The sequence below is a fragment of the Prunus mume genome, linkage group LG6 (genome assembly GCF_029339155.1).
Source record: "Prunus mume cultivar Tortuosa linkage group LG6, ASM2933915v1, whole genome shotgun sequence".
Taxonomy (NCBI): Eukaryota; Viridiplantae; Streptophyta; class Magnoliopsida; order Rosales; family Rosaceae; genus Prunus; species Prunus mume.
The window spans coordinates 33,697-46,282 of NC_142703.1; the positions used below are offsets into that span (position 1 = coordinate 33,697).

A 12,586-nucleotide genomic window follows, 5' to 3' on the forward strand; every position below is an offset into this window, starting at 1 on the left:
ACAATTGGAAATGCAAGAAATATTAACAACATATTGAAAATGCAAGAAATATTAACAAAATATTTGAAATGCAAGAAATATTAACAAAATATTGAAAATGCAATAAATATTAACAACATATATATATTAGGACATTAAACTTAATAAAACGAAAATTACAAAATACTTACCTCGTTAGTACGATTTTCCCCACTTCTATACAAGTTCATCACTTTTGCCAAGGCATCTCTCCATTTTGCCATCTCTTTGTTGAGAAGTTTCCACCTACTCGACAATGCCATTTCCGAGGTAGTCCGAATTTTTCACAAAATTCGGCATGAATTTTTTCCACATATGGAAAAATTTCATCTGCCTGTCACGGGACAATGACAAACTCGGAGCCAAGCCTCACACAAAGAAACATCTTCCATGGTGCTCCACGCTCCTCCGGTTTCAATAGAAGAAGCCATAAAAATAAGAAATAAAATTACAAAGTGAAAGAGATGAAAATGTTGAGTGAAGAGTGAAGAAAATGTTGAGTGAAGAGTGAAAAAAATGTTGAGTAATTGTAGAAGTAGAATAAAATGTATGAGAATTGGTGTTGAAAGTGAAGGGTATTTATAGGTATTTATAGGAAAAAAAATCAAAATTTTTAGTATTTTTAAAAAAATTTTGATTTTTTTTTCATAATTTTATTGCTTGGAAAATCACCAGCCGTTGGATGAAGGCTATGGAATCAAATCGAGACATTGGGGCGTGCCACGTGTCTTCCGACCATTGGGTTTGCGTCGTCTTGGCGTCGGCACGCTGGTTCAAATTTTTTACACGTTGGCGCGTGTCGACGACATCACTCCCGCGTTTTGGACCTCGGCGGAACTTGCTGGGCCAGCCGGGTTGGTGGGTCCCACACCTCCCGGGCACAGGCTGCTCCGCTGAACTCAATTTTTTTTTTTTTTCCCCTTAGCCTCGGGCTGGGCTCATCGATGGAGGGGCTCTAACCGACTTACTAAGTTGGCAATTTACTTGGACAAGCCAGTAACCGACTTTATCTAATGCATTTTCAGTCAAGTTAGTCTACAATTCTAGATTTCTTTAGTTATAATTACAACAGATAATTATTAGATGGTTCTAGTAAGAGTCAACCATCTTTTACTTGGTAATTCTCTTAATTATTCAAAAAAAATTTAGTTTTATCACACAAGCGTGCGTTAATTTTTATTAGGCTCCAAAACTACGGTTCAAAGGAAAAGTAATGATGATGTAGACAGTTTGCGAAATTGCCAGGAAGAAGCCTCGAACGCTTTGTTGGCCACGCTTGGTTCAACTCTCGCAAGCGTTGGCTTCATCATCGCCCATAGCACCAGTGTCGTCAACACACTTGTGTTTCTCTGGTGGATTTCAGCTAATCATCAGACACTTCCGTTGGGAGTTCTTTGTTTGCGCTCCTCGGACACAAGCCAGGTTATAATGATTTCGATAACCAGGTGTCTTTTGATTTCCCATACATTTGTTCATTAAAGAGCGTTCTGTTTTCTCGGATCTTATTTAATTTGGTTTTCTGAGCAATGGTATTGCTGTTTTTAGTAACGACTAGATTCTACCAAGGCAGTTGTGTTTCTCTCGTGGACTTCAGCCAATCAGTCACTTTATCGTTGTTTACTTCAGTTGTGATTTTGTGAGTTCTCAGTCTCTTTTTTCTATTATATCAACTCTCAAGTTAGGATCCAAAAGTATTTTGATTTGCTAACAGCTCTCCCTTGATTATCTTGACATTTGTGCACTAAATGTTATTTGCCTATTTTATTCAGTGTGCAGTTCTGAGTAATGGTTTTGCTGATTATTTTATTTGGGTAATTGATTTTCCGTGTCAAACATTTGCGATAATTGATTATCGTTGTGAAGATGTTACATACATTGGGGAGTGTAGTTTTGCAGGTAAAACTATTTTTTGTTGTCTTTAATTAACAAAAAAGAATCGTAAGCACTCTGCAAATTGGTTGTTTTAGTTAAAAGGTCTCCAGCCAATTGCTTGTGATATTAATCTCTATTGCTTTGACAGCATGTTCGGTTAATTGGTACAGAGATGATAAACTAGTTAGTCTCCCATGGCGTTGAGCACCGAAAGAGCCTCTTCATCGTCTGTTCCTAGAGCTATTCAATGGAAATATGATGTCTTTTTGAGTTTTAGGGGTGAAGACACACGCAAGCGTTTTACAGCCCATTTATATGAGAAACTGAAAGATCTAGGAATTAGAACTTTCTTGGATAAGCCTGAACTTGAAATAGGAAAATCGATTCCTGCAGAACTGTCCTCAGCAATTAAACAATCATGGTTAGCCATCATTGTGATCTCTCCAAATTATGCGTCTTCAGCATGGTGCCTTGATGAACTTCTACAAATTCTTCAATGCATGGAAGCGAGAAAGACAGTTCTGCCAATTTTCTATGATTTGGAACCTTCTGATGTTCGAAAACAAAAGGGGAGCTTTGCGAAAGCCTTCAGTGACCATGAAAAAAGTTTTGACACAAATAAACTGGAAGACTGGAAAGCGGCTTTAAGAAAAGTCGCTAAGCTTAAGGGGTGGACTTCAAAGGATAAGTTAGTATTACTTCTTTCTTCCCTTAACTCCTCCAACCTTTTTATAAATGAACTGTGGACTTCAAAGCACTTCATTATCATTACAACATCGTATTCATGACAACAAATAGAAGTCACAATTTAATCTTGTCACACTGTCAATCTATCAATTTGAGTCATTTATTTCATGTTAAATATTGGTGTTCTCAAATGTCATAATAATGCATTTCCAGATTAACAATTTGGCACATAACAATGCCAAATATGGCAACATATATGTTGGAACACAATTTCCCGGTCTAGTGGAGGTTTGGAAATACCGTGCAAAAGAAAAAGTAGCTTCAGAGGGTAAAAGCAGCAGTGAGTGAATCATAAAGAGATTTGGCATGCATCAAATAATCCGCAAACTGATGTTTCTGGGGTCTTTTTGAGAGTGCGAACTTGATCTCGCAGGGTCCGAACATGAGTTTTTGAGAGAGGAGCAAGACGTTTTTCTAGGAGACTCCATGTCTCATGAGCTGTTGTGCATGGGATAAGGAGAGTTTTAATGGAAGGGGATGATGTGGCCTTTATCCAACTCAACACTAGTTTATCTTTGGAGTAAGCAGGATTGATAGAACCATCTGAGCACTTCTTTTGGAGAGAAATTTCAGTATGAACAACATCTTCAAATTGAGATTTCCAGCATAAGAAAAATTGGTTCTGTCCATGAGTGTGTTGAACAGATGAGAGATATTGAAGGAAGTAGGAATAGAATTTGAGAGGTTGGTCATTTCAGATTTAGAACTGTTGGGAGAGTTGAGAGAGTTGACAGAGGAGGAGATAGGAGAGGATGGAGAATCATCCATAGGATCGTATTGGGTGGTTAGCCTCAGAGAAGCTCTGATACCATGTAGAAATTTAGGAAGGAATAGAAAATTAGGGAATGGCTCACTATCTCGTGATGCCTGTATTCATTCATCTTTATATGATATTATGGTTGACTTGTGCCGAAGTATATGTGGAAAGCTAAGGTTAATAAGGTAATACAAGATTTACACAATAATATATTTAAACTAATGCTGATATTGAGGGTGAGATTGTAGCACGACATCATGAATCCTGATATGCATAGGACCGCCCTTGTTACTCCAAGCTTAGGAGAGAGTTTAGGCATATTAGTTGTGTCACTTTCTATTTATGATTCATGGTATCTCATGCCCTTCTTGTTTCTTTTCTTGTTGTAGGGATGAAGCACAACTCATCAAAAAAATTGTTCAAAAGGTACAAACCAAAGTACCTCCTGTATTCTGGGAATCAAAAAAGCTGGTTGGGATTCAGCCAAGGTTGGAGCAACTATATTCGCTTTTAGATATTGACTCTGATGATGTTCGCTTCATAGGGCTTTGGGGAATGGATGGGATTGGTAAGACAACCATTGCTAAGGAAGCTTGCAAAAACCTTGGAGATAAATTTGATGTGAGCAGATTTTTCAGCGTTAAAAAGGTTTCTGAAAAACATGGCCTTGTCAATTTACAAAGAAGACTTTACAAAAGACTTATGAAGAGAAATTCAGACTACTGGGACAACATTGATGAGGAAGCCACCATGATAAACTTCTTAGTTCAAAAAAAGGTTCTTCTCATTCTTGATGACGTGGATGACATCAGTCAGTTAGAGAACTTGTGTGGAAACAGAGATTGGTTTGGTCCGGGGAGCAGAATCATTATTACAACTGCAAATGAAAAATTGCTAATTACACATGGTGTGGAAATATTTAAGGTGCCGGAGTTAGATGCAAATGAAGCTATTCAACTTTTTAGCGCGAAGGCCTTCAAAAGAGATTGTCCAGACAAAAATTTTGCAGCTTTATCTCAATTTTTTGTGAAATATGCCAATGGCCTTCCGCTAGCTCTTGAAGTCTTGGGATCATATTTGTATAAAAGAGATCTGCATGAATGGACAAGTGAATGGGAAAAACTGAAAGATACCTGTTTATTAAACAATGACAGTAGCAGAAAGATTATGGAGGTACTTAAAATAAGTTATGATGGATTAGATGAAGAGCAAAAAAATATTTTCCTTGATATCGCATGTTTCTTTAAAGGAAAGTGCAAATATCAAGTACTGAAAATATTAAACAGTTGTGGCTTTCAATCAGATATTGGCATAAAGGTTCTTGTCGAGAAGTCTCTGGTAACAATTTCTGATAACATGGTGTTGATGCATGATTTGTTTCAAGTAATGGGTCAGGCAATTGTATTTCAACAATCTAAAGAACCTGGTGGGCGTAGCAGGTTGTGGCGTTCTAGGGACATCTATGCTGTTTTGAGGGATAATATGGTAAGAGCTTACATGGATACATAAAACATTAATGAATAGAAAGAGACTAGTTACTTTTCTAAATTTGATTTCTTTAATGTGCAGATGACTTATACTTTCTCACATTATGTTAACGTGTTCTTTAATCTTGATTATCAGGGGACAAAATCAGTTGAAGGAATTGTCCTACCCTTTTCTGAATCAGAAGAGGCAAAATGCAATCCCGAAGCATTTTCCCCGATGTCGTATCTTAGAATTCTCAAAATTCATAATGTGCACCTTCCCGGAGGACTCAAATATCTTCCTGCTTCCTTGAGAATTCTTGAATGGAGAGGTTATCCTGAAAAGGATCTTCCACCAGATTTTGAAGCCCATGAGCTTGTTGAACTCAGCATGTGCCATAGTGGCATTAAACAACTTTGGACTGGAGTAAAGGTATAAGTCTACTACAACTAGAACATACCCCTTCTAAAGGGGGATCCCACTCCACTGGAAATCCATATCGACAACTCTCTAATCGAATTATCTGTATTATCAATAATATAGATGACGTATCGATTGTCCGATATCAGGTCGAAATGGATTCCATTCCATTGTATCTGGAACGGGATCCCCCTATGAAGGGCACTATCTATAAGTTTTTCTGAATCTTCTTATTATGAATTTCTTGTAAATTTTACAGACTTTTGGCAAGTTGAAAGTCATCGAACTTAGTCATTCAGTAAATTTGACAAGAACTCCAAATTGCATTGGGGTCCAAAATCTTGGAAGATTAGATCTTGAGGGATGTATAAGTCTAGTTGAGATTCACCCATCCATTGGAGCTCTCAAAAAGCTTACTTCCTTAAATGTTAAAAACTGCACAAGTCTACGGATTCTTCCAGCAAAGATTGAAATGGAACTTCTTGAAGCTTTTATTCTTTCTGGCTGCTCAAGTCTTAAAAGGATTTCGGAATTTGTGAGCCCTATGGAGAATTTAAGGGAGATTTTTTTAGACGGAACTGCTATTGAAAGTATTCCATCTTCAATTGAATGTCTGACTGGCCTTTCTTCTTTCGATATGAGAGGTTGCAAATATCTAAATTGTCTTCCGAGTACCATTGGCAATTTGAAGTCTCTTAAAAGTTTAAATGTATCTAGGTGCCCAAAACTTGCCAAACTGCCAGAAAGCTTTGGGGAACTAGAGTCTTTGGAGGAGATTGATATAAGTGAAACTTCTATAAAGGAATGTCCATCTTCCATTTTTGTTTTGAAGAACCTTAAATCATTAACTTTTCGTGGACCTAAATCAGGACAACGATGGTTTATGTCTCGCTGGTTTCCATTATGGCCAATGAAGAGACGCCAGCCTATGAGTTTGTTCGTGCCTCCTCTATCAGGGCTCTCTTCTCTAATCCACTTAGATCTAAGAGATCGAAATCTTTTGGAAGGAGAAATCCCCGTGGATATTAACTGCTTACCCACTTTAGTAACACTGAACTTAAGTGGAAATCATTTTCTTAGCCTTCCTGAAGGCATTAGCAGACTTTCTTTGCTTGAGATTTTGTCCGTAAGTGGTTGCGAGAACCTGCAGCACCTTCCAGTCCTTGCCTCAGATATAAGTTTAGAAGTAATGGCAGATGGCTGTACTTCACTGAAAATGCTGCAATGTCCTTCAAATTTGAAGGGATTGAGGCGGTCCTGTTTTAATTTCATCAACTGCATTGGATTGATTGATCAAGAAAGCTGCAATGATATAGCATTTGTGATGCTCAAAAAATACCTCAAGGTTCTCTCTCTCTCTCTCTCTCTCTCTCTCTCTCTCTCTCAGAGATATATGTGTGTGTGTATATATATATATATATTTCTCTCTGTGTTTTGTGTGTTTAACATAACTTTTTATACTGTACAGAGAGTTCCTTATCCAGAAGATAGATACGAAATTATAATTCCTGGAAGTAACATTCCTCAGTGGTTCAGCCATAAAAACTTGGGGAGTTCAATAAGTGTAAAGCAACGTCCGCAGTGCCGTAAAAATAAGTGGATGGGATATGCTGTATGCGCTGTTTTTGAGGTTTCAAGCAGTGGATGGAAGGTCACTTGTGACTTGAAAGTCAATGGAAAGGAAAAGTACCCTGCGCCTTTAATAGCAACCAATGTCCAGCCTGTAGGGGAACATCTATGGCTGTTCTATGTGTCTCGTGATATCAGTGTGGACAGAGAGTGGCAAAATAGTTGCAATCAGTTAACATTTTCATTCACAAATTCAAGCTGCTGCTTTGTAAAGAAGTGTGGTGTCCGTCTGGTATATCAGAAAGATGTGGAAGATTTCGACAATGTAATGACTCAATCCAGCATTGACATTTCTCCATATGAGGCCATGGATGACAAATCTGCATCTGTACAAGGTGCCACTATCCAGCGAAGTTATAGTAGGGAAGGATCTAGTGGAAGTGGTAGTAGTTTTGATGAGGAATCACAGTTCAAAAGATTAAAAAAATAATAATTTCTTTCAATTGGCATATATACAACCTGTCTAATGCTTGAAGGATGGCCAAATTCCTCAGATCACAGCCGCATGTGAGTGTATTAGCTAGCTTTGAATGTTCTTTCAAACAGCAGTTGGGCTAACAAGAAGTACCCCAACATTATAATTTCTCACTTTACATATAAGTTTTTTCTTTGTTAAGTTTTGGGATTTGTTTCTCTTGGACTTTACAGATTACATGGGATGTGGAATCTGATGAAAATTATCGGTTTTTGGAGCAGCTTGATACGCTGTCTGAAAGGGACATTGCAATTCTGGTGACGGGATAGTTGAAAGGTGTTTTGTGGTTTGAATTGTTGGTTGAGTATTCTTCTCTCTGAGGAGGTGAATATAAGAGTTAATTTACATTAACACCTCCTCAGGTTTTCGGCTTTCTCATAAAACCTCCTGAGGTTTCGGAAATTACACGAACACTCTCTGAGGTTTTAAATTGTTTTCATAAAAACCCTTTGTGTTCATTGTTCGTACAAAACTTAATGATTTCATTTTTGAAAATATGTGCAAATGACAAAATCAACCTCAATGAATGTATGTGCAATTTAATCTCAACGACTAACTTTGTCATTTGGTGAAATTCTTTTATATAAAATCATCAATCTTTGCATGAAAAATTAATGAAAAGGGGTTTCGTGCAAACAATCTAAAACGTCAGGAAGTGTTCATGTAATTTCCTCAACCTCAGGGTATTTTGTAAAACTTGAAAACCTGAGGGGGTGTTAGTGTAAATACAAGGAGGAAATAAATGCATTCTAAATTAGGATTCACTATTAAACAACAAATATATTTCCTACTCTAATTTAGCCTTGACTTACGCAACACTGCCCCTCAAGTTGGTGCGTAGATATCTCCTATGCCAACTTGACAAGTAAGTCATAAAACACCTTTGCTAACATTGCATGCTTAAGAACATCTGCCAACTGTTCTTCAAATTTCACAAATGCGATATCAATCAACTTTGTTGGCACTAAAACTAAACAGAGAGAAATAGGGCAACTTATAGGTGGTGTGGATCGTCTAAGGACCGGTTGAGCCTTCGGTATGAGCTCGTTCTTCCTTAGGATGTGATGTTGGATCTGGGCTAAGGAGAGAAACAACAAATGAGGTCTTAGGCACCGGTGTAGTACTAGTCGAAGACCCTTCGATGCTAAAGTTAGTTTTTAAGAGCAAACTATTGACCATGCAAGAGCATAGGAATCAAGTCGGAAGTCTTACCCTGTATATGGGGCAAGAGGTCCTATTTATAGAGAGTGCTGGGTATTCTCTTGGTACCTAGTTTTGATGTAGGACTCGTGGGAGTGCCTTCCGAGGTTGACACGAGTCCCCACAAAATATCCAAGCGGGGGGTTCGAGGTTATCCCACAAGATCCTTTTACCAAGGCGCAGAATCGGCAAGGTGTACTAGACGTATGTTTTGGACTACCCATCGAAGGATAGAGACGGAAGCACCTGCCATTTGTAGGACCGACCTCGCCAACAGGGTCACAGGGCTACGTTTGGACGCGGATCGGTCGTGGGTACCGAAGGTACCTACCGATCCATACCAGTATGGGTCATAGGGTCTTCCTTAGTGTTATGCTCTTTCCACGTGTCACTTTGTGAGTGGCTGGTTATATATAATACAAATAGGAGTCCCCTAAGTTTTCGATCGAGAATAGACTTCTTGGTTGGGGACTTGCATGTGTCTTTGGCATTCTGACCCGACCCTTGTTATGGGGATTTAGCCACTTTTCTATATGCGATTTCTGACGATAGTCACATAGTCCCCCAAGTCCCCGAATAAGGGGGAGCTTGGAAAAGGGGAAGAGATAGTAAGAAGTGCCGAACGTGCGAGAGGGTGAGTGGGGACTCGACTCCGTATGCTTGCTTTTTGGCATGGAGGGTGAGTGAGGACTCGATCCGTTACGCTTGCTGTTCGATCATGGAGGGTGAGTGAGGACTCGACCCTGTGCACTTGCTATTCGGTGTGAAGGGTGAATGAGGACTCAACCGCTTATGCCTGTCGCTGCTCGGTCGTGAAGGGTGAGTGAGGACTCGACCCGTTATGCTTGTCGTTTGACATGAAGGGTGAGTGAGGACTCCACCCTTTATGCCTGTCGTTCGGCATGAAGGGTGAGTGAGGACTTGACCCTATGCGCTTGCCGAATGTAAGTGGTGTTCTTTTTCTCGAAATTGGATTTGCAACGTTTTTCAGGGTTGGACACTTTGACGCTTAGGCTCCCCTATGCATGGATGACATATGTCGAGAGGAAGGGTAGGAGTCCCGTCGTTTCGTTTCTCGATGCTAGGTTCATCCTATAAGTAGGACGAAGGGGACGGTAGGGAGACTACTTAGTGTTTTGGAGAGTAAAGAGAGCTTGAGAGAGGCGATTTTCGACGAGCGTACTATGGTGGTGAAGGCGATTTCCAGCAAAAATCGTAAGGTCGAGGCGATTTCCGACGGCTTTGAGCCGCTTTGTTTAATAAGGTATTTTATTTCTTTTGATTTCTAGTTGAATCAAATTGGTGGCATGTCTTCAATTGTTGCATGAACATGTATGAATGTAGATGAACATAGGCTTTGATGCGTTAGGATTATAGTTTCAATTCGAGCATGGCATTTAGTTTCCTTTCGCCTCTTTTAGTAGATGTCGCTTAACGAGTCGATATAGTGATAGCCCTGGGCTTTTGAGGAGAGTCGTCTTTCAAAGCTCCGTTGCAGAGCTTAAGAGTGCCGATTTTGAGAGCACTGAAGTTGAAATAGTAGAAGATACAGAGGTGCCTACTAAAGTGGGGCACTTTTCGTAGTGGCAGAGCCAATCTTTGTCACCGACTTCGCGTCAGTCTTGAAGCCGGGCGGCAAAAGTGTCAATTGCTGCTCAGGGGAAGGAGTGCCGACTATCGTAACAGTCGGCATTGGTACCAATGGCAAGGCGAAGGTCCATCTTGATGTGGAATTTCTAGAGTCAACACCTTGACCGATGGGGAGCTGGCCAAGATTCTGCGTGAAACATTCCGAGTTCGGTGATGATGCGGATCCTCGGGCCATTAGAATCCCGAGCAATCTAGATGGTGAGGCAGTCTTCTTCACCGATGTCTTCAAGCACGATCTCCGATTGCCGCTGAGACATTCGGTGCGAAGATCCAGTACGATCGCTATGCGCCGGGCGCTTTAATCGAACTTCGGATCACGCTCTTGGCACCATCACTACGTCGGTATAGTCGAAGAGGGAGAGCCGAGCTATGAACAATTTGCCCATCTGTATAGCGTGATGAGGCGAAGAGTGCAGACCATGGGGTAGGTGTAGTCTAACCGCTTGCAGGCCGGTTAGTGAGGTCACTTTGTGGTCGGCGTGCGAGTTTGCAAAAGAGATGGCGTCTGCAGATCGGCGTCGGCGTCAGCGTTGGGTGCTAGTGTCAAGGTTTGTGATTGTTGAGAGGCATATCCTTACGACCTTTCAAACAATTGTTAGGCTCTAGATGCTGTTCGGTGGTGTGGCCTGCTCTTTTTTGTTTTTGTTTTTTGTTTTAAGCATCTGTGTGCTAATTGTTCATGCATAGTGTTGATTTGCCGAAGCTAACCTGTGTCATCTCTTACCAGTTTCCTTGAAGAGACCGACCGCATTGAAGAGTGACATAGAGGTGATTGAACGGGTTAGGGGTAAGGTAGTCGAAGACGATCGACACTTCAAGACCTTGCTAGACTTTGGCAATCTGTTCAAGGCAAGCTTGATCACCGAGGCCGAGATTGCGAAGGGAGAAAGAGAAAAGTAAGTGATGTCGTTCGGCGGGGGGCTCATTTTTTCTTTTCTATTTCCTTTTGTATGTTGTTCCCTTGTTGACTTGAGTTTTTTGTGTAGTGGCAGGAGAGAGGGCTATGTCGGTTGCTACGAGGAAGCGGCTAGAGTCTTGGGGGCCCTAACAGAAGAAGAAAGGAGACTCTTCTAGGCCGAAGCTCATGCGGCCGATGAGGTGACCGTGGCCAATCGTCACAAACAGAGGAGGGTAAAGGATGCCGAAGCTGTTCGTAAGGTCCACCTCCAGGTGACGGGAGGAGGTAGATCAATGGTCTTGAAGAGTCCAAAGGGGCTAGGCTGAAGATGCGGCTATCTGATTCTGGTGATGAGGCGTAGAAGGGTGCCAAGCGGTGAACATCACCTGCCCACCGAAGGTCGTGCCATTCGTGAACATCGTGATTAATGTGCACAAATGGAGCTCTCGAATTGGAGCGACTACCGACAAAGATGCTACGAGGCAGGCTAGTCGAGCCTTTTGACTCTGCGGTAAGTGTTTCTTTCGTAAGTTGGTTTCAAGTGCTTGTGCGATTGACTTGTGTTTTTTTGGATTCGGTCGGCTGACATAGGGATGTGGCTCTGTATAAAGCAAGCCCTTAATACTGCAAGACGTACTAAAGGAAGTTCGATGATAGCCGAGCTAGAATTATTGAGGTGGAAAGCTATCCAGGACGGCGATTGGCTGCGGTGAGAAGCGCGATAGAGGCCGAAGAAGCTAAGGTGGCTATAGACGCAGCTGAACGGTTTCATGCCAATGAGGTGAAGGAGGCTAAGGCGAAAGCCGTGGTTGACTACCGATAGTCGGAGGAGTTCACAACCTTGGTGGACAAAGAGATCATGGATCAGTGTGATGACCTTGTTTACCAGTTCAAGCGGTATAATGCCGACAAGAAGTTGAACTGAACTTCCTCCAAGATCCCCTCCTTTGCTGAAGGTGTCATCGAAGAGCTGATTCCTCTACCGACTCGAGTTGAGTGATGAAGAAGAAGGGGGTCGTGCTTGCCGAGACTGGTAGAAGGTGGTAGCGCCGATCCTTCTGCAGCTTAGTATTTGTATTTTTAATTTCTCCTTTCTGTTCTGTAAGATATTTTGAATTGTCCGTCGGTTGGCGGTTTGTTGAAACCCATGGTCGTAGGGCCTTTTATTTATCCAAGTTTGCTTAGATAAGTGTTCGTTTTATCTCTTGATGCATACGTGTGCATGCCGTAGATAATGTATGTTTGTTGTGAACACTTGGTGCCATTTAGGCGTATACCGAATGCTGAGATAGAAAAAAAAATGTCTACCGAATGTCGTAGTCATTCATTCATTGTAAAGATGCTAATGGTGCCTTATATATACTTTTTAGGGAAGTGCACTTATCGGCAACATCTTCCGTAGGTTACACATTGGGGCCACCGAAGGCCAGTCACTTGTACTAAAACTTTAGGT

At 41.0% G+C, this 12,586-nt stretch overlaps 1 protein-coding gene across 13 annotated transcripts; it reads left to right on the forward strand.

The window, feature by feature from the left end:
• The first annotated feature begins 1,223 nt into the window (after positions 1-1,223).
• Positions 1,224-7,736, forward strand: LOC148915722 (TMV resistance protein N-like). 13 transcript variants are annotated; one of them, XM_089055281.1, is made up of 8 exons: positions 1,224-1,440; positions 1,564-1,654; positions 1,882-1,914; positions 2,061-2,578; positions 3,784-4,879; positions 5,018-5,293; positions 5,541-6,626; positions 6,750-7,605. In XM_089055281.1, the coding sequence occupies exons 4-8, from the start codon at positions 2,085-2,087 to the stop codon at positions 7,338-7,340; spliced, it is 3,543 nt and encodes a 1,180-aa protein (XP_088911407.1). In that variant the 5' UTR covers positions 1,224-1,440; positions 1,564-1,654; positions 1,882-1,914; positions 2,061-2,084; the 3' UTR covers positions 7,341-7,605. The 13 variants fall into 13 exon arrangements, 12 of the variants coding, with proteins under 12 accessions (XP_088911407.1, XP_088911399.1, XP_088911400.1 ...); XR_016128195.1 differs by having other exon boundaries at positions 1,224-1,914; positions 2,039-2,578; positions 6,750-7,417; positions 7,559-7,736; XM_089055273.1 differs by having other exon boundaries at positions 1,224-1,654; positions 1,788-1,914.
• Positions 7,737-12,586: the final 4,850 nt, after the last annotated feature.